This window comes from Schistocerca cancellata, chromosome 10, assembly GCF_023864275.1.
Source record: "Schistocerca cancellata isolate TAMUIC-IGC-003103 chromosome 10, iqSchCanc2.1, whole genome shotgun sequence".
Lineage (NCBI taxonomy): Eukaryota > Metazoa > Arthropoda > Insecta > Orthoptera > Acrididae > Schistocerca > Schistocerca cancellata.
Window position 1 is genome coordinate 53546763 of NC_064635.1, and position 26771 is coordinate 53573533.

Sequence of the window (26771 nt, forward strand, 5' to 3'; positions counted from 1 at the left end):
TTATCCATATAAACGATTTGGGAGACAATCTGAGTAGCCGTCTTAGGTTGTTTGCAGATGACGATGTCGTGTCGACTAATTAAGTCATCACAAGATCAAAACAAATTGCAAAACAATTTAGAAAAGATATCTGAATGGTGCGAAAATTAGCAGTTGACCCTAAATAACGAAAAGTGTGAGGTCATCCACATGAGTGCTAGAAGGAATTCGTTAAACTTCGGTTACACGATAAATCAGTCTAATCTAAAAGCCGTAAATTCAACTAAATACCTAGGTATTACAACTACGCACGTCTGAAATTGGAAGGAACACATAGAAAATGTTGTGGGGAAGGCTAACCAAAAACTACGTTTCATTGGCAGGACACTTAGAAAATGTAACAGATCTACCAAGGAGACTGCCTGCACTACGGTTGGCCGTTCTTTTTTAGAATACTGCTGCGCGGTGTGGGATCCTTACCAGATACGACTGACGAAGTACATCCAAAAATTTCAAAGAAGGGCAGCACGTTTTGTATTATCACGAAATATGGGAGAGAGTGTCACAGAAAGGATACAGGATTTGGGCTGGACATCATTAAAATAAAGGGGTTTTTCGTTGCGACGGTATCTTCTCACGAAATTCCAATCACCAACTTTCTCCTTCGAATGCGAAAATATTTTCTTGACACCGACCTACACAGGGAGAAACGATCACCACGATAAAATAACGGAAATCAGAGCTCGTACGGAAAGGTGTAGGTGTTCGTTCTTTCCGCGCGCTATACGAGATTGGAATAATAGAGAATTGCGAAGGTGGTTCGATGAACCCTCAGCCAGTCACTTAAATGTGATTTGCAGAGTATTCATGTAGATGCAGATGTAGATGTATATTACAGGCCATAGTGACGTTATCTTCCAACAAGATAACAAAAGACCACATGATGTCCTTGCTGCCCTGACGTACCTCAATACAGATGGTGTAGTACTGTTCGGCCTGGTGAGAACGCTACCAACTGGAGACATCTGTTCATGGTTTCTTGAGATACTGGCACGACAACACTCACCAGCCACGACACGATTGATGAAATGTGGCATACGGTTGAAGCAGCAGGGAATCATGTACCTGTATTTATCATCCAAGCTCGGTTCTACCCGATGTCCTACTGGGTTAGACTCGTTTTTGCTGCCAGAAGTAGCAGCTCGGTGTACTGAACTTGGCACTCCATGTACATTGAGGTAACAAAAGCGATATGCACATGTACAGATGGCAGCTGTAACGCGTACACAAGGTATCAAAGGGGAGTCGTGTGACGAGGGCCTCCCGTCGGGTAGACCGTTCGCCGGGTGCAAGTCTTTCGATCTGATGTCACTTCGGCGACTTGCGCGTCGATGGGGATGAAATGATGATCATTATGGACAACACAACACCCAGTCCCTGAGCGGAGAAAATTTACGACCCAGCCGGGAACTGAACCCGGGCCCTTAGGATCGACATGCTGTCGCGCTGACCACTCAGCTACTGGGGGCGGCCTAAAAGGGCAGGGCGTTGGTGGAGCTGTCATTTCTACTCGGGTGATTCTTGTGAAGAGGTTTCCGACGTGATTGTGGCGGCGCGACGAGAATTAAGACACCTTTAATATGGAATGGTAGCTGGAGCTAAGCGCTCGGACGTTCTGTTTCCAAAAGCGTTAGGGAATTCAATACTCCGAGATCCACAGTGTTAAGAATGTGCCGAGAGTACCAAATTTCAGGCATTACCTCTCACCACGAATAATGCAGTGGCCGACGGCGTTCACTTAACAAGCTAGAGCAGCGTCATTTGCGTAGGGTAGGGTTATCAGTGTTAACAGTCAAGCACCACGGCGTGAAATAACCGCAGTAATTAATATGGGACGTACGACGAACGCATCCGTTAGGACAATGTGTCAAAATTTGGCATTAATGGTTTATGGCAGCAGACGACCGACGCAAGTGCCTTTGCTAACAATAAGACATCGCCTGCAGCGCCTCTCCTGAGCTGTATCCTAGACGATTGGAAAATCGTGGCCTGGTCACATGAGTCCCGATTTCAGTTGGTAATAGCTGATGGTAGGGTTCGAATGTGCCGCATACCACACGAAGCTGTACCTCAGGTGGTCAACAAGTCACTGTTCAAGCTGGTGATGGCTCCATAATGGCGTGGCCTGTGTTTACATGGAATGGACTGGATCCTCTGCTTCAAATGAACCTATCATGACTGTAAAATGTTCAGGTTTGGCTACTTAGTAGACCATTTGCAGCCATTCATGATGTTCCCAAGAACGTCATTGGCCACAGTTATTTCCGATTGGTTTGAAGACCATGCGACCGAACCGCTGAATCTTTCCATCAGTAAATGGGGTATGTTCTCCACTGACTCGGTTGTTTTAACCCCCTCCACTGACGGAATGACCCACTTCCCAATTCCGTATGTATAAAACCAATACGGACTTGTAGCTGTCACGCCTTTGCGCTTACTGCTACGTATTTTAGCTGTAAATAGCTCAGTCCCAATGGTAAGAGGCAGTAGTGAATTCACGTAGTTAATATTTGAATCCAGCACAGCTGCCACAAGCTCAGCTCACTTTTACTCCACTCCTACCCTCGCCCTTGCACCACATTAACTAGGTGCTACGTGGACCTTGCTAAATTCACTTGCGTATACATTTTTGACCGTTACTCGCCAGTATTTACCTAATGATTAGTACACTCCTAACCGGACTATTTCCCTAAGAGCTGTGATGATTGAACGGGTTCGATCCACGGCCTACAGTGCCCTACAGTTCACACGGTAACACTGCCTACCTGACCCACTTAACTTGGTAGTGAGCTTATGTATCCAATCACCACTGCTAGCAGCAGTGGATAATCCTATCAGCACGACGAGAGCAGCAGACTTACCGTCGAATCCTCCTGAAAATACTTATAACTACGGTCGCCAGCTCTGAAGGAGCAAAAGAATAAATCAATTTTTGGGCTCGTTTCAAAGTGAAATGGCTTGAGTTGAATTTAAACTTAATTCTGAATATTACTATTTCTGATCATTCTAGATGATTCTACAAAGCAAATACTCTCTCAATTTCTGTGAGTTGGCTTGGTAATTACTACCAAGACAGGTTATGCAACTTCGGTTAACAAAATCCTATCCTTCAACTTATTTAATGATTTTGGATATTACTCTTTGGACCATTGATACAGAATTAGTTAAGTGACTTTACTTGAAAGGTTGCTCAGAAAAATTTAAGTAACTGTAAATAGGCGACTCATTCTGGTGTGACCATTGCTCTTTTCAACATTCTTATACGCTAAAGTATTCTACAACCAAAAGAATTGTAAATGAAAGAGGCGATGGTGGCCTCAGTCTGATTTCACTATACTATGTTTGAGGTTACTACACTTTACAATGAACAACATGTGTCGTAATTTTACTCATTACTATATTCTGTCCTCTGCACTTGCATAAAAGAAAACTGGTATTCTCCTTTTACATGTATACAAAGTTCGACTTAACAATTGCAAGCAGTCTTGCCTTGGGTAGACGTGTCGGTGCTGGTGGTGAGATGCATGTGGCTAACGCAGCTCTTCACGCCTCATGCCCTTAATGGCGGCTGGAACTATGAGCTGTAGCACTCGTATAAGCTACTGCACGTCCGCCATAAAATCTGGGCACAGGAACTCTTACAATCAGCCCCAGTGGCATAAAGGCGGCTTCCACAACCATTCGTCGCGTTTTACTCCAAAAACGGGGACGATATTCGCCTCTTCGCTGTTGCACAATCACTTTTCCGTGAGCACAGTTACGCACGTCCGATCACGTCAACACTCCCCAGGCCATTCCATTGTTCAGTCCCTGTGTCTCCAGCTACCCCTAGCTACGCTCGTATCACCAAGAGTGGGGGCGTTCCCCTACCACCTTTTTACCGAAATCATTTAGTATTTAAGAATATTTATATTTACTACCCTGGAGTTCATACCAGTCATAATAATTTACTACTAGCGCTTTACAACATAAAATTATACAGTAATAACTTATAATTACCAAGAAAAAGAATACATTTGACTCTGAGAGCTTAGTGCATTGTCTGACAGGCAGCGCTAATTCCCAGTTTCGCCAATAGATTGCATCAGGGTGCACTCCCTGGCAGTCTCACACAAGCGCGCCCGTTTCAGACGCGCAGGCTCCAAATTACTGTCAGCCCACCATCATTTCAGTTCCGTTACAACCATTCTGGACAAATCGAGCAAATGAATCGGCCACCTTGATCGCCAGACACGGATCTGGTCGAACTTTCGTGGGACATAAGAGAGAGGTTAGTTCGTGCTCAAAATCCTGCACCGACAAGACTTTCGGAATTACGGATGACTATAGATGCAGAATGGCTCGATATTTCTGTAGGCGACTTCCAAAGGCTTGTTGAGTCCATGACACTTTTAGTGTCTTGCAAAAGGAGGTCCGACACTGTATTAGGAGATACCCTATGACTTTTGCCACCTTAGTGTACTGCAAATAATCAACAAATTTAACCAAGTATTGTTGCCACTGTACTCTACACACACAATGCATAAAATTTCATTATTGGCTACCGTTACTGGCGTGAATTCCCAGCAGAGTATTACCAATGCCAAACGACGCCCAACAGTGTAGTACGAACGAAGTTAAGCAACAATAAAGTGAAATTTCCCCCCCCCCCCAAAAAAAGAGGGACTTACTAGTGTCGTGGTGATGAGCAGCACCAGTCGCTGCCACGGCCATGTGCTCGTGGTGCTGGTGGTGATCCAGGTCAGCAGTGATGCCAGCAACATACCCAGTAGACAGAGGAGACCTCTTGGACAGTGCTGCTGAGGTATGACTGTCAGCTCCTTCTTGCATCATTTTAACCAAGTGAGCAACACCACCTTTCCTTAATCGTTCAGTGCCCACCGATCTCTTAAAGAGCCTGATCCCCACATGGGGTTCCATAACTGGATTCAGTCCACTCTGGTAATCAGACCTGCTGAAGATGTTATCGTGCAGTAGACTACCTTCTCCATCCAACCAAAATCTCTGTTGGTCGCCGGTCTCGAGAACAAGGGCTCCCTCATCTATAGAACCACCCACATCTTCAACATGTGGTAGAGAGCCTGTCGTGTGGTCGTATTCAGACGGCTTGTCGTCTATCGGCAGGATGGACGCCACTTGTTCAGACACAGCTAGTGGAACGCTGTGATGTGAAGTGAGGCTCACTGCCTCGTTTTGTGACACTGGCTGGAACAGCTTAGAGAAATGATCTGTGACAAGTCTATCCCATTGTCCTTCTCCTCCCATAACCATTCTCGTGATAGCGTTTTCCAAAATAGGACGGTCATTTCTGTTGAACTCCTCCAATGCAGAAGATCTGTACAATGTAGGCTTCTGTGATGTTCCAAGCTCCACATTCTCCCCGAGAGTGACATGTTGTCGTGACAAATCCCTCTTCTTATTCTGCAGTGTCTTTTTCTGGGAATCATTTGCCTGGGAAATGAAGTTCCTAAGATTTGCGGGGAATGTGTTTTTAATATATTCGCTGCCTAAAGCGGAATGAGCATATTCTCCATTTCCAAACGATGCCTTTCCTCCAAGCGTGGTCTGAGGGAGGATGTTTTCTCTCCCGTTACGAATTTGTAACAAGTTTCTCTGGTGTAGTGGGTACAGTGCTTCTGTAAACGCACTGGCATGTGTATTTTGGGGTGCATGTATATTCCACTGTCCTTCCTGTAGGTACTGCTGATGATTATTTACCATGCGCGGGTTGATACTTGATTCTGAACTGTCATAGCCAGTAGACACATGAAAGGGTCTCTGTTCTTGTGCTTCATCCACTCCATATCCGTTTGGGATGGAGAAGAATCCGAGGAAACCACGACTTGTAACTGGGGAACGTGGCAGACGAAGAGAACGTTTGATCTTACTCTCCTCGTGTTCGCCAGAGAGAACAGACTCTGCCATTTCTTGATCTCGAGAATCGAGGTTACTGTTCCCCTCGCCTTCAGTATCAGCTGGACTGCCATCATTCACAAGTTTATTTGAATCCCACACTGTTGTGTATAGCTGCTCGACCATTGTACCATGGCCATCCAGTATCTTACGATAGGGTTTCTTCGAGACTTTGTGCTCGTTTAGAGAAGGCTGAAGCTCTTCTTCGTCCTTACCAGTTAGGCTTGGGGTTCGATCATGTAAGTGTGGACCACGGTCCCCTTCTCTAACTTCATGTAAGAACCTCTTATCTGGTAGTTCAAGCTCTCCAACAGGTAATAATGTCAGCAAAAGTTCAGCGTCATCAGCCGGTGTCGAGTCTGTGTGAAGATGTCCCTCCATGATATTCTGACGTTGCAATGAATGAGAGTCTGCAATCTCCACGCCGTCGCCCAAAGGCAGCCTCTTCGCAGACGATGGATGAGTTGTCAGCAGCACCATCACCTGCAACAGGTGACATTATTACCTGATTAAGGACGTATTTCAAGCAGTTTCCTCTGAGCTGTAAACATGAAGTTTTAGTTTCACTAGCAAGCATACAATTGCTCCTAGAGGTCCTAACTGCAGATATCAGAAACTTTTTGACACAGACAAAAAATAATCTTCAGTAAAAACAATTATGGAGTAAATGTAAGGAAGAGATTCATTCATGTCGTTCAGAGCGCAATAGTCAAAGTCGCCCAGACTGATACCAGTGTCCTAGACTTCCGGAAGGCATTCAGTATTCTTCAGTACTGTTGTTTAGTGAACGTAATACGAGCTCATCGAGCAGTGGACAAGATTTGTTACTGGATTTAGGACTTCCTTATGGAGAGAAAGAAATATGTCTTTCTTAACGGAAGAGAATCGACGGATGGAATTTCGGGGCACCCCAACGGAGTGTAACGCGGCGCTGTCTACCTTAGGCGGAACGGAGAGGCTTTCCACCAGTCAAAAAATTATTATTTCTTTTCCGGTTTTTTTTTTTTTTGTTTGTTCAGAATCTCTGGATTATTATGTTTGAAATGGTGCTTAAATGTTGTTTGTTGTATGACGAAAAGTATTTTACTCAATTTTTAAATAATTGTTTGCGCAATAATTTGCCCTCCAAACGTCAATATCGCCGCAGCCTTAGCTGTCAATATGATAACTTTTCTACTTGCGAGTTCTTTCAAATTTGCTTATTGGATTTATGGAGGCAGCAAAACCAGTATTGAAAGACTTGGCAAAGACTGAAGTATTTGCAAGGCAGGACACAGAATGCAAACGAGAGTGTCAACTATGTCGTTTGGAGTCTATTATCCGAAAACTTTGTTGTAGCCACACACACACACTTTACACTTTGGAGTATGTAACACCCATTGCTGCTTTCAATCAAGGCAACATTTGTAAATAGCAAGTGCTGAAAACTCTAGGATATGGGGTAGACAAATGGTTCAAATGGCTCTGAGCACTATGGGACTTAACATCTATGGTCATCGGTCCCCTAGGTCTTAGAACTACTTAAACCTAACTAACCTAAGGACATCACACAACACCTAGTCATCACGTGGGGTAGACAGTTCACTGTTGAGGCGACGAGAAATTTGGATAGTGTGAAAGGTGGCTACACTGAGCCACAGCGCCAGAGATCGCGCCAGAGAGTATTGTTCCGCCGCCTCCACTGGCAGTGATTATTGAGATGTAGCGGCAAGCAGCTCTTGCCGAGAAGTTGTGGTGGACACTGCTTGTCGTGAAGTTGGAGTGAGATGTGGTAGTGGAGAGTGTTGTTCCATGTTTATGCAGTTATTTGATGGGAGAGATAGCAGATGTTATTCCAATGGAGATATTGTAATGATCTGTGTGCTTTTCGTCAATATATATGAAGGTAATAAAACGCTATGTTCTTTTATTATTTGTGTGTCTCAAATAATGCATCATTACAGGTTCAGTCAACAAAGCATCTGGCTTGTGTTCTTGTATTAGAGTGTAATTTTGGTTTTCTTGCACAATTATAGTATTTCTAATTTTCTTTTATCACGTCAATATTTAAAAATTCTTGTCTTGTTGAAGAAGAACCGTGCCAGATGTGCGTTGAGTCATACTACCACATACAGAACAGCTACACTTGTGCTTGTTGTGGCGTTGGTTTTATAGTTGCTGGGGACTTAATTAATTAATTGTATTAACTGAAATTTTCATTTCATTCTTTGTTGTTATTCTATGCAGTCAGATTGCGTACTAAAACTAGTCAGGGCCAGCCGTTTACGAGACTTGCGTAATCGGACTAACAGCTACTAAAAATATCTGCAGTATTATTATAATTAAGCCCCCATGCACGTTGTAAATTTAACTCTGAAAATTTCTGTACTACCACGCGATCTCTTTCTTCCTGTTCTCTATCCTGTTCCCTTTGTCTAATCTCTACTGCAACTAATCTATTATTGTGAGCATTCAAAATCGGTTGTACTTCTTCTCTGATTTCTTTCTTTAATTCATCTTTCATATTTTTGAAACATGTCCCTATGACCTGTTAATCTGCCAGCAGTACGTATTTAAGGCAGCGTACCTACTCTTCGTCAGATCGAGAGCTTCACCCACACCCAGATACGAGGTGCAATGGCTAGCGCAGCCGGCCGGGGTGGCCGAGCGGTTCTAGGTGCTACAGTCTGGAACCGCGCGACGGCTACGATCGCAGGTTCGAATCCTGCCTCGGCAATGGATGTGTGTGATGTCCTCAGTTAGGTTTAAGTAGTTCTAAGTTCTAGGGGACTAATGACCTCAGAAGTTAAGTTCCATAGTGAGCCATTTGAACCATCTTTGGCTAGCGCACTGGACTCACATTCGGGAGGACGACGGTTCAAACCCGCGACCGGCCATCCTTACTTAGATTTTCCGTGATTTCCCTAAATCCCTTCAGGTAAATGCCGGGATGGTTCCAACTTACTTTCCCATACTTGCCTCAAGCGATGGGACCGATGACCTCTCTGCTTGGTCCCCTCCCCCAAATTAACCAACCAACCAAACAGCTACAACCGCGAAGATCGCATCTCACATGCATCTGAAGGTAATTCAATGATTACAGGCTCTTCAACATTCTCGCGGTCTGAATGCGGGCATTAGTTCTATAAGGTGCCAGGTAAATACTGCTGTTTTCAAAACTCAATAGTCGACTCTGGTAACATGAAACTACGTCACAATCTACCGTAAAATATTTTGTAGTCTACCAACATGAACTTCCTAACCGTCAGAAAAACACATTAACCTCATGAAATACAGAGCACGTGGAGTTGATCAACTTTTCGTACATATAAAATATTTAACCGCTCATTCTCGAATATGCATCTCAAGCACTGATCAGCCAAGAAGCGAAGCAAAAACAGTTCTTTCTGCTGAACAGGAGGATTATGCGTATTGCTCGAGATCTACGTCATAGCTTCCCTGTGCAACTCGTGGGCGATTAGAAAATTTTACTACTAACAGACATACGAAAGTGGGCGGTAGGTAAAAATGGTTGACTATACTTGCTCTATATAAAGAAGTCAACGTGCTCGTCCACAGACCAAAGCTACCCTCAAGGACTTGGGATGATTTTGGAATATAATACACCAAAATAACTGGCTGTGTTGTTGTAGTCTTCAGTCTAGAGACTGGGTTGATGCAGCTCTTCCTGCTAATCTATCCTGTGCAAGCTTCTTCATCTCCCAGTACGTACTGCAGCCTTCATCCTTCTGAATCTGCTTAGTGTATTCATCTCTTGGTCTCCATCTACGATTTTTACCCTCCACGCTGCCCTCCAATACTAAATTGGTGATCCCTTGATGCCTCAGAACATGTCCTACCAACCGATCCCTTCTTCTAGTCAAGTTGTGCCACAAACTTCTCTTCTCCCCAATCCTATTCAATACTTCCTCATTAGTTATGTGATCTACCCATCTAATCTTCAGCATTCTTCTGTAGCACCACATTTCGAAAGCTACTATTCTCTTCTTGTCCAAACTATTTATCGTCCATGTTTCACTTCCATACATGGCTACACTCCATACAAATACCTTCAGAAACGACTTCCTGACACTTAAATCTATACTCGATGTTAACAAATTTCTCTTCTTCAGAAACGCTTTCCTTGCCATTGCCAGTCTACATTTTATATCCTCTCTACTTCGACCACCAGTTATTTTGCTCCCCAAATAGCAAAACTCCTTTACTACTTTAAGCGTCTCATTTCCTATTCTAATTCCCGCAGCATCACCTGATTTAATTCGACTACATTCCATAATCCTCGTTTTGCTTTTGTTGATGTCCACCTTATACCATCCTTTCAAGACACTATCTATTCCGTTAAGCTGCTCTTCCAGTGCTTTGCTGTCTCTGACAGAATTACTGTATCATCGGCAATCCTCAAAGTTTTTATTTCTTCTTCATGGATTTTAATTCCTACTCCAAATTTTTCTTTTGTTTACTTTACTGCTTGCTCAATATACAGATTGAATAACATCGGGGATAGGATACAACCCTGTCTCACTCCATTCCCAACCACTGCTTCCCTTTGATGCCTCTGGACTGGTTAAGGAATCGTTTTTTAGAGAATGTCTACAGAATAAGACGAAAGTTTTACATGGACTAAATTCCCAGTACCACAATGACAACGAGAAAAAACAGTAGCCAGAACATTCGGTAACTAATCCCAGCTCAGGTGTTTTCCCTCAGCCGTAAGGCGAATTTCGGGACTCAGAATGAAGAAGGTTAAAGTAAGAGCATCTTCCTCCCATCCATGTGGAACAAAACACATTGAAATTAAACATCACACAAATTCTCCTAAATAAATTGTGCCACCACAGAATAAACTGCAACTACTGGCTAAAAAGGGTTATGCCTTTCTTCAGTCCGCTACCTTCCTCAGAGATGAAAAAACAGTTGTTAATCAACCGCAGCCGACTCGTTGAGTTTTCTGTTTCCGTCTCAAGCCAGCTATCACGCTCAACTGCAGTATTTTTACGAGCCGTCCTCTCGGCTGGTCACAGTACCTTTTTTTCTTAAAAAAAGCACCTACTTAGCATGTCGTCAGTTTGTTTATGAACATTGACTATTTAATTTGATACATTCTTCACTTATAGAAGACATATGCGCTTATAATTTCATAAAACTTTTGCACTTTTGATTTACAATCATTGTTGATAACATGAGTCAATGGGTTCTTGGGGTCTGCGCTACATTCTAAGCCTGCTATTAGCTCCTACCAAATGAAATCGGGACTCATCTGACCAGGACACTGCTTTCCAGTCGTCTACAATCCAGCTGCTATGGTCACGAGTCTAGGAATGGCGTTGCAAGATGTGCTGCACTCGCGTCGTTCGATGCCATAGTCCATTAACGCCAGTTTCGCCTCACTGTCGTTTAACGGATACGTTCGTCGTAAGTCCCACATTGATTCCTTCGGTTGTTTCATTCAGTGTTGCTTGTCTGTTAGCACTGACAATTCTACACAAACGCCACTGCTCTCGGTCGTTAAGTGAACGCCGTCCGCAAGTGCGTTGTCCTTGGCGAGAGATAATGTCGGAAATTTAGTGTTCTCGGCAAGCTCTTGATACTGTGAATCTCACAATATTGAAATCCCTAACGATTTTCGAAATGGAATGTCCCATGTGCCTAGCTCTACCATTGTGCGTTCAAAGTCTGTTAATTCTCGTCGTCTGGCCGTAACCAAGTCGGACACCGTTGCACATGAATTACCTGAGTACCAATGACAACTCCACTTTTTTTTTTCTTTATTGAATTTCAATTCCCCCCGAAGGGGGCGGGCTGGCAGCAGCTTAGTATGCCGCTCTTCAGCCTACAGACTTTGTGAGAAAGATGAAGAGAATAAATAATAAAAACAGGCGATAAAATCGGAGACTTAAAGAGTAACATGGCGAAAAGAAATCGTGGAACTTAAAACAAAGAACAGAGGGATGATGATGCTAATAAAATACATACGAAGCAGATAGGTAAAACAATAGACAGACAATTAAAAAACACGGCGACAGTCTTGATTCCGTACGCAAAAGACATAAAATTCACACCTAGCGACAGCATGGTTTCTGTTCGCAACACGAGAAAGACAAACAACACGGAATAGTCACTGGAACACTACACTAAAAAGTTGGCAAATTTGACATACCACAGCCGAGAGCAGGTGGGGGGTAACTGGACAGATGATGGGAAAACAAAAAAAGGGGGGAAAGGAGAGTAAAAGTGAAGGGGGGAACCGGGAAAGGAGCTGATGGAGGATGAGGACCCATAAGAGGGGTGGGGGGCAGACGCGACAGGAAGTGGGGTAGGCAGAGGTAGGGAATACAAATGGACTTGAGGGGGGGGGAGAAGGGAGGTAGGGAGAGGTTTAGTGGGGAGAAAACAGGACGGAAGGGGTGAAGAGGGAGCCCAGGGAAACGACAGAGGAAAGGAGGGGGAGTGAGGATCAGAGTTGATAGGAGGGATAAGTGGAGGGATAGAGGGCATCGTCCGGGAGGGGGAGTTGATGGAAGCCACCTTGGGAAAGGAGATGTAGGGTGTAGAGATGGAGGGTAGGGGGGACACAACGGTGAAGACGTGGCAGGGGGCGGGGATGGGAGAGGAGAGGAGCAACCAGGGGGTGAGGGTGTTCAAGACGGCGGGAGGTGTAGAGGATGCGGATATGTTCGAGGAATAGGAGCAGATGGGGGAAAGGAATGAGATCATAGAGGATCCGCGTGGGGGACGGGAGGCGTATATGGAAGGCGAGACGGAGTGCATGACGCTCAAGGATCTGGAGGGACTTATAGAATTTGGGGGGGGGGGGCAGATATCCAGGCAGGACTGGCATAACAGAGGATGGGACGGATTAAGGATTTGTAGGTGTGGAGGACAACTCCGCCAATGCACTGCCCTTTTATACCTCGTGTACGCAATACTACCGCCATCTCTATGTATGCATATCGCTATCCTATGACTTTTGTCAGCTCGCTGTATGTAGATGCAGAAACGGGCTGGACCAAGTGTTGACCGACCTTACCAAGATGTGGATTGGAGGATGGAAGTGTAAACCAGGGGACAGAGATTTATAGAGGCATATTATTCATCAGGCCGAAGCCCATCAAGGGCTGTGGCCCGAAGAAGAATAAATGTGCCCAATATGGTTAATCATACACAATGTTGAACGTGTGACACGGCATGAATAAAATACGACAATGAAGTATGTGTCTCAGGAATTATGTTTGGCCGTACAACACTGCCAAATGTCCGTTAACATTTGAAAATTCAATACATCACTTAACAATGTGGGTATAAAGGTGAAAATCACGCACATGCTTGAAATGAGATAGGATTGTTTTTAAGCCAAAAATAGGCGCACAAAATGACCAACAGATGGCGCTTCGTGCGATACAAAAGCAGTAATTAGAATACCAAGTGATTTTTATCAGAGACAATATTGTTTGTAACAAATGCTCGACAACCTAATCACGTGGCCATCGTCAAGACAGATCTACACAGACGGATCTAAACAAAAAGACGGGGCAGGAAGTCCATTCATAGATGCGAGACTAATCTAGGAGGCAAACTCAAGCTTCCAGAAGTTGCGTCCAGGCCTACTGCAGAACTCATAGCAATTACAGAGGGACGTAAATATGCAAAGGAAGTGCAACGATAAATCATCATAATTTTATCGGACATGGTCAGCACTGACGCTGTTAAAATGCTACGACATCGACGTTACCAAAAATTATCTAATATATCGGATTATAAAAGCAGTGCAGGATCTTTCCTGCGTAAATAAGACGACCGTCAAGTTTTGGGTTAAAGTGCTCAGTGGAATAAAATGAAGTGAGAAAGTGGATACTCTTACCAAGGAATCCGTTACAGTGGTTCAGTGAAATATAGTTAAGTGGCCCCTGGCGATATTCTTCATAACGTAAGGACTATTATCACAGCCAGATCGAATGAAGGCCTCGAGAAATGCTACGAAATTAAAGCGAGACACTAAGCCGCAGTGGTGCCTAATCTCCCATCATGTCGTTGCAGCAACTTTATAGTGACAACGGCTCGACTTCGATCCAATCACGTGAGATTTCGGCAACTTCTCAATAGGACCAAATCTTTTTCATATGAATGTGGCAGTGAGGAAGGGGTTAAGCATATATTCTTCAGGTACCATAAAACGTTTCAAGAAACTGTGAAACGATTACAGCATCTGATGATCTATTGAAAAGCCTTGCCTAGAAACACTGAAACTCTTTCAGCAACGGAAGACACAAAAGTGTATGAGCTCCTATACGATTTTATAACAGAGGCCCAAACAAGAATATAGGAAGTGAGAATTTTTATTCTTTACATTATAATGTGCTAAATATGTTAATTTACTAGAACTTTTACTAATGTTCAGTTGATACGGATGTATCAGATAACTGTTGTTTCTTATGGTCTGAGGCTGACTGAGTCAGTCATCCTCAAAATCTGTTAACAAAAAAAAGAAGCATGTCGGCTGTCATTCATCAACAAATAAGCCATTGGCGGTTAGTCCTAACTACTACCCTGAATGTAAGTTAAGAATAATTACATGAATGACTAGAAAATATGGACTGAGAGTAAATGGAAGAAAGACCAAGCAATGAGAAGTAGTAGAAATGAGAACAGCGAGAAACTTAACATCAGGATTGATGGGCACTGTAATGTTTCCCTAAGTGCTAACGGATATCATTTCGTGTAGTAGCGCTGAGACGATTCTATCGCTGACAATAGACACTGCGATTATAAAAAAAATTAATATCTCTATAATTGGATTATCTATGTAATTTAAGCGAACAATGACTCGCAACTTTTTTGTTCTTTCACTTCCTTTTCAGGCGTTGTCTGGTACGGTCATAAAATATATTGCTCGGTCAATGTTACGTAGAGATTTTGTTATTTGTGCTCCTATGCATAATAATAACTATTTAATTTCATTGTGTTTTCTGTTGCAACTAATCATCCCTTTTTTCCTCAGTATTTTTTTCATGAATTTGATAATTAAATGTGACTTACTTTGTGTGGGGATGTCTGTTACTGCATGATTACGTATTAACGGCACCAGTCTGTGAAATACGTTTGGTTTGCTTTCAGAATAGAACCTGCATCTAAAGTTTCACTTTTCACAAAACGAAGTCCGATAGCTTTCAGGCGTAAATCACGCCCCAAAATTATAGTCGCCAACAGACAACCCCGGTAGAGGAGCCTGGCTAAAAAATATCAACCATTACCTATGATTGTGGCAACTGCATTCCGATTTCGATATTTAAAAAATATTTTTACATGATTTTTGAAGTACGTAATTTTCTTGCTTTAATTGACGACTCATTTAGCCAAAGATAATTTTAATTTGATTCAGACTTGCATTTGAGTTCAAACACTTTAAAAACTAGAATAATAATTAAATAATAACTTCAAAATCCAATAATAAATAATAACAAAAAGCCATCATTAAATCACGAAGTAGCTGAAGTTAAGGAATTCTGCTACCTACGCAACAAAGTAACCAATCACGTACGGAGAAAGGAGGACATCAAGAGCAAAGTGGCAATGAAAAAAAAGGGCATTCGTGGCCAAGAGAAGTCTGCTAGTATCAAACATAGGCCCTAATTTGAGGAAGAAATTTCTGAGAATGTGCGTCTGGAGCAAAGCATTGTATGGCAGTAAAACTTGGACTGAGAGGAAACCGGAACAGAAGAGACTTAAAGCAGTTGAGATGTGGTGCTACAGACGAATGTTGAAAATTAGGTGGACTGATAAGGTATGGAATGAGGAGATTCTGTGCAGAAACGGAGAGGAAGGGGATATGTGGAAAACACTGACAAGGAGAAGGGACAGGATGATAGAACAGCTGTTAAGAAATCACAGAATGATTTCTATGGTACTAGAAGAAACTATAGAGAGGAAAACTGTAGAGGAAGTCAGAGATTGAAATACATCTAGCAAATACACTCCTGGAAATGGAAAAAAGAACACATTGACACCGGTGTGTCAGACCCACCATACTTGCTCCGGACACTGCGAGAGGGCTGTACAAGCAATGATCACACGCACGGCACAGCGGACACACCAGGAACCGCGGTGTTGGCCGTCGAATGGCGCTAGCTGCGCAGCATTTGTGCACCGCCGCCGTCAGTGTCAGCCAGTTTGCCGTGGCATACGGAGCTCCATCGCAGTCTTTAACACTGGTAGCATGCCGCGACAGCGTGGACGTGAACCGTATGTGCAGTTGACGGACTTTGAGCGAGGGCGTATAGTGGGCATGCGGGAGGCCGGGTGGACGTACCGCCGAATTGCTCAACACGTGGGGCGTGAGGTCTCCACAGTACATCGATGTTGTCGCCAGTGGTCGGCGGAAGGTGCACGTGCCTGTCGACCTGGGACCGGACCGCAGCGACGCACGGATGCACGCCAAGACCGTAGGATCCTACGCAGTGCCGTAGGGGACCGCACCGCCACTTCCCAGCAAATTAGGGACACTGTTGCTCCTGGGGTATCGGCGAGGACCATTCGCAACCGTCTCCATGAAGCTGGGCTACGGTCCCGCACACCGTTAGGCCGTCTTCCGCTCACGCCCCAACATCGTGCAGCCCGCCTCCAGTGGTGTCGCGACAGGCGTGAATGGAGGGACGAATGGAGACGTGTCGTCTTCAGCGATGAGAGTCGCTTCTGCCTTGGTGCCAATGATGGTCGTATGCGTGTTTGGCGCCGTGCAGGTGAGCGCCACAATCAGGACTGCATACGACCGAGGCACACAGGGCCAACACCCGGCATCATGGTGTGGGGAGCGATCTCCTACACTGGCCGTACACCACTGGTGATCATCGAGGGGACACTGAATAGTGCACGGTACATCCAAACCGACATCGAACCCATCGTTCTACCATTCCTAGACCGGCAAGGGAACTTGCTGTTCCAACAGGACAATGCACGTCCGCATGTATCCCGTGCCACCCAACGTGCTCTAGAAGGTGTAAGTCAACTACCCTGGCCAGCAAGATCTCCGGATCTGTCCCCCATTGAGCATGTTTGGGACTGGATGAAGCGTCGTCTCACGCGGTCTGCACGTCCAGCACGAACGCTGGTCCAACTGAGGCGCCAGGTGGAAATGGCATGGCAAGCCGTTCCACAGGACTACATCCAGCATCTCTGCGATCGTCTCCATGGGAGAATAGCAGCCTGCATTGCTGCGAAAGGTGGATATACACTGTACTAGTGCCGACATTGTGCATGCTCTGTTGCCTGTGTCTATGTGCCTGTGGTTCTGTCAGTGTGATCATGTGATGTATTTGACCCCAGGAATGTGTCAATAAAGTTTCCCCTTCCTGGGACAATGAATTCACGGTGTTCTTATTTCAATTTCCAGGAGTGTAATTGACGACGTAGGTTGCAACAGTTACTCTGAGATGAAGAGGTTGGCACCGGAGTGGAATTTGTGGCGAGGTGCACCAAACCAGTCAGAAGACAGATGATTCATAGAAAGAAAATGTATGGGGTCGGACGACTGCGGTAGACTTGCGACTTCAGGTGGCCCTACAACCAATAATCGCACGGATTGAGCTCTGAGGACGTTGGTGCCCAAGCGCGACGGTAGTCGCAGACCAGCACGTGATCCTCACCATACGATGTGTGCAAGAGATTTCCCACACGTGCAGCAACGCGAGGTGGAGCGCCATCGCTCATAAGAGTTGTACCTTCCAGCAGGTGTTTATCAAAGACATGAGGATGCAGAAGGCAATGGAAACCACTGCATTAAAGACACGTAACGTGTATCCACAGGACATGTGTCCTGTATTTGAAGAAGTGTCATGATGATCTCTCCATTGGCAAAAGGTTCCGGAATAGTCCCCCATTCGGATCTGCGGGAGGGGACTGCCAAGGGGGAGGCTACCATGAGAAAAAGATTGAATAATCAACGAAAGGATAACGTTCTACGAGTCGGGGCGTGGAATGTCAGAAGCTTGGACGTGGTAGGGAAACTAGAAAATCTGAAAAGGGAAATGCAAAGGCTCAATCTAGATATAGTAGGGGTCAGTGAAGTGAAGTGGAAGGAAGACAAGGATTTCTGGTCAGATGAGTATCGGGTAATATCAACAGCAGCAGAAAATGGTATAACAGGTGTAGGATTCGTTATTAATAGGAAGGTAGGGCAGAGGGTGTGTTACTGTGAACAGTTCAGGGACTGGGTTGTTCTAATCAGAATCGACACCAGACCAACACCGACAACGATAGTTCAGGTATACATGCCGACGTCGCAAGCTGAAGATGAACAGATAGAGAAAGTGTATGAGGATATTGAAAGGATAATGCAGTATGTAAAGGGGGACGAAAATCTAATAGTCATGGGCGACTGGAATGCAGTTGTAGGGGAAGGAGTAGAAGAAAAGGTTACAGGAGAATATGGGCTTGGGACAAGGAATGAAAGAGGAGAAAGACTAATTGAGTTCTGTAACAAGTTTCAGCTAGTAACAGCGAATACCCTGTTCAAGAATCACAAGAGGAGGAGGTATACTTGGAAAAGGCCGGGAGATACGGGAAGATTTCAATTAGATTACATCATGGTCAGACAGAGATTCCGAAATCAGATACTGGATTGTAGGGCGTACCCAGGAGCAGATATAGACTCAGATCACAATATAGTAGAGATGAAGAGTAGGCTGAAGTTCAAGACATTAGACAGGAAGAATCAATACGCAAAGAAGTGGGATACGGAAGTACTAAGGAATGACGAGATACGTTTGAAGTTCTCTAACGCTATAGATACAGCAATAAGGAATAGCGCAGTAGGCAGTACAGTTGAAGAGGAATGGACATCTCTAAAAAGGGCCATCACAGAAGTTGGGAAGGAAAACATAGGTACAAAGAAGGTAGCTGCGAAGAAACCATGGGGAACAGAATAAATACTTCAGTTGATTGATAAAAGGAGGAAGTATAAACATGTTCCGGGAAAATCAGGAATACAGAAATACAAGTCGCTGAGGAATGAAATAAATAGGAAGTGCAGGGAAGCTAAGACGAAATGGCTGCAAGAAAAATGTGAAGACATCGAAAAAGATATGATTGTCGGAAGGACAGAGTCAGCATACAGGAAAGTCAAAACAACCTTTGGTGACATTAAAAGCAACGGTGGTAACATGAAGAGTGCAACGGGAATTCCACTGTTAAATGCAGAGGAGAGAGCAGATAGGTGGAAAGAATACACTGAAAGCCTCTATGAGGGTGAAGATTTGTCTGATGTGATAGAAGAAGAAACAGGAGTCGATTTAGAAGAGATAGGGGATCCAGTATTAGAATCGGAATTTAAAAGAGCTTTGGAGGACTTAAAGTCAAATAAGGCAGAAGGGATAGATAACATTCCATCAGAATTTCTAAAATCATTGGGGGAAGTGGCAACAAAACGACTATTCACGTTGATGTGTAGAATATATGAGTCTGGCGATATACCATCTGACTTTCGGAAAAGCATCATCCACACAATTCCGAAGACGGCAGGAGCTGACAAGTGCGAGAATTATCGCACAATCAGCTCAACAGCTCATGCATCGAAGCTGCTTGCAAGAATAATACACAGAAGAATGGAAAAGAAAATTGAGAATGCGCTAGGTGACGATCAGTTTGGCTTTAGGAAAAGTAAAGGGACGAGAGAGGCAATTCTGACGTTACGGCTAATAATGGAAGCAAGGCTAAAGAAACATCAAGACACTTTCATACGATTTGTCGACCTGGAAAATGCGTTCGACAATATAAAATGTTGCAAGCTGTTCGAGATTCTGAAAAAAGTAGGGGTAAGCTATAGGGAGAGACGGGTCATATACAATATGTACAACAACCAAGAGGGAATAATAAGAGTGGACGATCAAGAACGAAGTGCTCGTATTAAGAAGGGTGTAAGACAAGGCTGTAGCCTTTCGCCCCTACTCTTCAATCTGTACATCGAGGAAGCAATGATGGAAATAAAAGAAAGGTTCAGGAGTGGAATTAAAATACAAGGTGAAAGGATATCAATGATACGATTCGCTGGTGACATTGCTATCCTGAGTGAAAGTGAAGAAGAATTAAATGATCTGCTGAACGGAATGAACAGTCTAATGAGTACACAGTATGGTTTGAGAGTAAATCGGAGAAAGACGAAGGTAATGAGAAGTAGTAGAAATGAGAACAGCGAGAAACTTAACATCAGGATTGATGCTCACGAAGTCAATGAAGTTAAAGAATTCTGCTACCTAGGCAGTAAAATAACCAATGACGGATGGAGCAAGGAGGACATCAAAAGCAGACTCGCCATGGCAAAAAAGGCATTTCTGGCTAAGAGAAGTCTACTAATATCAAATACCGGCCTTAATTTGAGGAAGAAATTTTTGAGGATGTACGTCTGGAGTACAGCATTGTATGGTAATGAAACATGGACTGTGGGAAAACCGGAACAGAAGAGAATCGAAGCATTTGAGATGTGGTGCTATAGACGAATGTTGAAAATTAGGTGGACTGATAAGGTAAGGAATGAGGAAGTTCTACGCAGAATCGGAGAGGAAAGGAATATGTGGAAAACACTGATAAGGAGAAGGGACAGGATGATAGGACATCTGCTAAGACATGAGGGAATGACTTCCATGGTATAGAGGGAGCCGTAGAGGGCAAAATGGTCGTGCGGTAGCGTTCTCGCTTCCCACGCCCGGGTTCCCGGGTTCGACTCCCGGCGGGGTCAGGGATTTTCTCTGCCTCGTGATGGCTGGGTGTTGAGTCCCATAGTGCTCAGAGCCATTTGAACCATTTTTTAGAGGGCAAAAACTGTAGAGGAAGACAGAGATTGGAATACGTCAAGCAAATGATTGAGGACGTAGGTTGTAAGTGCTACTCTGAGATGAAGAGGTTAGCACAGGAAGGAATTCGTGGCGGGCCGCATCAAACCAGTCAGTAGACTGATGACCAAAAAAAAAAAAAAAGGAGTAACTCGCACCTGTCACACTGACAGTCTGAAGAGCTGCTGCCCACTTCCTCGCAGAAAACTGGGTTCCATCACAACTGATATCGAAAAACCAAACCACGCTGTGACTTTCATATCAGGCAATAGGGCTCCCACCGCAGTTCTACGATTTACGGCAGCCCTAATTCTAGAGTTGTGGGAGTTGACAGAGAGACGCGTTGCAGTCTGGCGCCATCTGATGGCCGGTTTTTGCACTCGTTTTTGGTTTCAATCAAAATCAATTCCATTTCAGGCGCGTGTGTCAAGTTTTACTCTCTAGCAATATTATTCCGTGAATCAGCGCATTTTCAAATGTTAACGGACTTTTGGGTCACCCTGTAAAACCATGTTTGGTACAGACGAAATGGATGAGTTACGTGGTATAGAATAACTAATGTAAACAAAAGATAGCAGGAGAGATGAACGGTATTGCGAGAGGTCGGAGAAAGGGCTATCTGAAGCAAAGACTTCAAATAGGTGCAGGCTCTACAGTATTGACCAAGACTCTAAATCTACATTAATTAGCACGTCTGTAGGCCACAAGTGGTCCTTAGGGACCATCCGACAGCCGTGTCATCCTCAGTGGAGGATGCGGATAGGAGGGGCGTGTGGTCAGCACACCGCTCTCCCGGTCGTTATGATGGATTTCTGTGACCGGAGCCGCTACTGTTCGGTCGAGTAGCTCCTCAATTGGCATCACGAGGCTGAGTGTATCCCGAAAAAATGGCAACAGCGCATGGCGGCCCGGATGGTCAAATCCATACTCTGCAAAATAATAACAAGTGCATGTCAGAAGGTACTTCCTATTACTTGATAGGACTCTGCCCGCATTCCAATTTTCTTATTTTCGCCGTCAGTACGGCAGTGATACGCAGCGGGTTGTAAGTGTATTTCTAGATTCCTGAGTTAGCAAGTTAAGCGCGCGGTCAATTCAGTGAGACAGACAGTGGACTCTTCATTTAGACTCAGTCAGTATCATGCGCCTGAGAGCCGTTCAGTAAGTAATGCAACATTTTTTTTCTGAAAGCATATTGATTTTTTTCAGGATTCCAATAAATCATATTATTCCCCTCTGTTTTGGCTACAAAACCCCATTTATCAACAAAATCTCCGTCCAAAGCCGTACACCGTCTTACATGTACATCTACGTGATTACTCTGCTATTCACAATAAAGTGCCTGGCAGAGGGTTCAATGAACCACCTTGAAGCTCTCTACCGTTCCACTGTCGGATGGCACGCGGGAAAAAGGAGCCATTCAGTTTTTCTGTGCGAGCCCTGATTTCTCTTATTTTATCGTGATGATCATTTTTCCCTTTGTAGGTGGATGCCAACAGAATGTTTTTACAACCGCAGGAGAAAACTGGTGATTGAAATTTCATGAGAATATCCCGTCGCAACGAAAAACGCCTTTGTTTTAATGATTGCCACTCCAATTCACGTGTCATGTCTGTGACACTATCTCACGTATTTCGCGATAATACAAAACGAGCTGCCCTTATTTGTACTTTTTCGATGTCATCCGTCAGTCCCAACTGATGCGGATCCCACACCGCTCAGCAATACTCCAGAATAGGGCGGACAAGCGTGATGTAAGCAGTCTCTGTAGTAGACCTGATGCACCTTCTAAGTGTTCTGCCAATGAATCGCAGTCTTTCGTTTGCTCTACCCACAATAGTATCTATGTAATCGTTCCAATTTAGGTTATTTGTAACGGTTATCCCTAAGTATTTAGTTGCATTTACAGCTTTCAGATTTGCGTGACTTATCGCGTAATCAAATTTAGCGGATTTCTTTTAGAACTCATGTGAATAACTTCGCACTTTTCTTTATTCAGGGTCAATTGCCACTTTTCTCACCACACAGACATCTTATCTAAACCATTTTGCAAGACGTTTTGATGATCTGATGAGTTTACAAGACGGTAAATGACACCATCATCTGCAAACAATCTAATACGGCTACTCAGATTGTCTCCTAGGTCGTTAATATACGCTACTGACCATTAAAATTGATACAGACGCGAAATTTAACCGACAGGAAGAAGTTGCTGTGATAAGCAAATCATTAGCTTTTCAGAGCATTCACACAAGGTTGGCGCCGGTGGCGACACCTACAACGTACTGACATGAGGAAAGTTTCCAACCGATTTCTCATACACAAACAGCAGATGACCAGCGTAGCCTGGTGAAATGTTGTTGTGATGCCTCGTATAAGGAAGAGAAATGCGTCCCATCACGTTTTCGAGTTTGATAAAAGTAGGATTGTAGCCTATCGCGATTGCTGTTTATGGTATCGCGACATTGCTACTCGCGTTGGAAGAGATCCAATGACTGTTAGCAGAATATGGAATCGGTGGGCACAGGGGGGTAATACGGAACGCCATGCTGGATCCCAAAGGCCTCGTATCACTAGCAGTCGAGATGACAGGCATCTTATCCGCATGGCTGTAAAGGATCGTGCAACCACGTCTGGATCCCTGAGTCAACAGATGGGGATGTTTGCAAGACAACAACCATCTGCAGGAACAGTTCGACGACGTTTGCAGCAGCATGGACTATCAGCTCGGAGATCACGGCTGCGGTTACCCTTGACGCTGCATCACAGACAGGAGCGCCTGCGACGGTGTACTCAACGAGGAACCTGGCAGCATGAATGACAAAACAACATTTTTTCGGATGAATCCAGGTTCTGTTTACAGCATCGTGATGGTTGCAGCCGTGTTTGGCGACATCGCGGTGAACGAACAGTGGAAGCGTGTATTCGTCATCGCCACACTCGCACATCACCCGGCGTGATGGTATGGGGTGCCATTGGTTACACGTCTCGGTCACCTCTTGTTCGCATTGACCGCACTTTGAACAGTGGACGTTACATTTCAGATGTGTTACGACCCGCGGCTCTACCCTTCATTCGATCCATGAGAAACCCTACATGTCAGCAGGATAATGCACGACCGCATGTTGCAGGTCGTGTACGGGCCTTTCTGGATACAGAAAATGTTCGACTGCTGCCCTGGCTAGCACATTCTCCAGATCTCTCACCAATTAAAAAGGTCTGGTCAATGGTTGCTGAGCAACTGGCTCGTCACAATACGCCAGTCACTACTCTTGATGAACTGTGGTATCGTGTTGAAGCTGCATGGGCAGCTGTACCTGTACCCGCCATCCAAGCTCTGTTTGCCTCAATGCCCAGGCGTATCAAGGCCGTTATTACGGCTAGAGGTGGTTGTTCTGGGTACTGATTTCTCAGGATCTTTGTATCTAAATTGCGTGAAAATGTAATCACATGTCAGTTCTAGTATAATATATTTGTCCAATGAATACCCGTTTATCATTTGCATTTCTTCTTGGTGTAGCAATTTTAATGGCCATGAGTGTAGATCAGAAACAATAGAGGGCCTATAACAGTTCCTGGGAGGTCCTGTATGCCCGCATGGCGCAACTCTACTGGTCGATGTAGGAGCCAAAGTCCTGCTGAATCAGTAACGTCTACGTCATCCGTGAACTCCTTTTCGCTGAGTGCCTGCTTCATTGGGCCAAACAGATGAAAGTCGGAAGGCACGAGATGCGGGATGTAGGGTGGATGAGGAATAACAGTCCGATGAAGTTATGTGAGCTCCTGTTGGATGCGCAGACATGTGTGAGGCCTTGCTTTGTCAAGGAGAAGGAGCCGTTCGTTTCTACTTTTGTGGCGAAGAACACGCTGGAGTAGTTTCTTCAATTTTCTGACGGTGGCACAACACCCTGAAGGAGTACATGAAACAGAATAACCTGTCCAAAGACCCAGAGGGCCTCTGCCATGACTTTACTCGCTGACGACGCGGCTTTGAAAGTTTTCTTCGGAGGAGATCCGGTGTGATGCCACTCCGTGGATTGCCGTTTTGTTTTCTGTTCAAAGTGACGAACCTAGGTTTCATCGCCTGTGGCGATGTTCCACAAAAAAGTATCACGATCGGCCTCGTAACGGGCAAGCGGTTCCGCACACGTAGTCCTTCGTTGCTCTTTATGGTCTTCTGTTAGGCGGCGAAGTACAAAGCGGGGTACACACCAAAGAGTACCGCAACTGCTGGACGAATGTGTCAGCACTATGCAGTTGTGCAGTAAACTGTTTGACTGCGATCCGTCGATCACCTCGAGTGAGAGTGTCCGCACGTTCCAACACTGCAGGAGCCACAGCTGAGTGCGGACGGCCGGCACGCTGGAGGTCGGACAGGTTTGCGCGACCTTGTTACGGTGATGACGTACGCCTCGCCCGACGACTCAACGTGCTTTTGTTCACTGTCAGGTCTCCGTAGACACTCTGCAAGCTCCTATGAATATCTGCGATGCTCTGCTTTTTCGCCAAAACAAACTTACTGACTGCTGTCTTCATGGAAGCACCTCCGTTACAGTCTACGAACAGCGCTGCCACCTATCAGAATTTCATGAAGCCTTAGGGGCCGAAGCGGGAATATTTCACGATGTCCCATAAGTAATTCCTCTTTTTTTAAAAAAAAGGAAATTGTCCGAGAAAGAAAATGCGTTGCGTTACTTAATGAACGCCCCTCGTGCTTTTCGTTTGGACGAAGTCAGACCGCCGGCCTCTGTTGCCGAACGGTTCTAGGCGCTACAGTGGAACCGCGAAGGTTCGAATCCTGCCTTGGGCATGGATGTGTGGGATGTCCTTAGGTTAGTTAGCTTTAAGTAGTTCTAAGTTCTAGGGAACTGATGATCTCAGATGTTGAGTGCCATAGTGCTCAGAGCCATTTCAACCATTTTGAAGTCAGTCCGTGGGAACTGAAAGTGCAGTTTTTTGCTGTAATTTTGGCGAAGTTTATTAAAACATTGGATTCAAATATGGGGTTTAGATTTGCACGTATTATAAAAGATAACAGCAATTTTCGTTAATTTTCTCGCTGCAGTGCGTCCAAATGTTTTTGTTTGTCTTTTAACATTCAGAACAATTTCTATCAACTGTATGCGCCTTTCCTTCCTTTGTGTTCATATGGTGTTTGCTTCTTCTTGTATCGACACTGACTGAAGTTGCTTCATGCGAATGCCGTGTGAGCGCATCTGCCAACTGTTTCCCCAATATTCTGATTGAAATGTTCCTTCCCGCCACGTCTTGGAACACATATAACGCACTCACAGCAGCGTTGTTCAAAAGAAGATCGAATGCTAACTTTCGACACCATTTTACTGTCTTTCTAGGTAGACTTCTATTTGCACTCACCTGACCAGAAAGGTCAATAGGAGCTTTTCTCTTATTATAATCAGCAATAGCTTTTAGTTTTCGATGAACCCCTCTTTTGGCTGTCATATCTTCCATTTCACTCGAATGTTTGGTGGAAGCAAACAAAATTTCTCTTTTGTCTTTCCATTTCAGCACCACAGTTCCTTGACTATTCCCTTTAGCAATCACTTTCCCGCTTATTTCTTTAGTAATTCCTTTGCGATTTACTCGGAGGGTAACAACCAAATGAGCGTTCTTTGTTATGAGTTTGCTTACCCAATCTACACTGGTTTATCAGTTATCGGTGTATAATGTGCGGTCTTTACTCAATACAGTACGCTTGTTCGCCCACTGCTTGAATACTGCTCAGCAGTGTGAGATCCGTACCAGATAGGGTTGATAGAAGAGATAGAGAAGATCCAACTGAGAGCAGCGCGCTTCGTTACAGGATCATTTAGTAATCGCGAAAGCGTCACGGAGATGATAGGTAAACTCCAGTGGAAGACTCTGCAGGAGAGACGCTCAGTAGCTCGGCACGGGCGTTTGTTGAAGTTTCGAGAACATACCTTCACCGACGAGTCAAGCAGTATATTGCACCCTCCTACGTATATCTCGCGAAGAGACCAT

General features: G+C 44.6%; 1 protein-coding gene across 1 annotated transcript in view; it reads right to left on the reverse strand.

The window, feature by feature from the left end:
* The window catches only part of LOC126106781 (uncharacterized), a 166565-nt gene that overhangs the window by 23919 nt on the left and 115875 nt on the right, over nucleotides 1-26771 (reverse strand). The window contains exon 2 of the mRNA XM_049913162.1: nucleotides 4710-6435. Coding sequence (XP_049769119.1) covers nucleotides 4710-6435 — 1726 coding nt within the window. The remainder of the gene's footprint in view (nucleotides 1-4709; nucleotides 6436-26771) is intronic.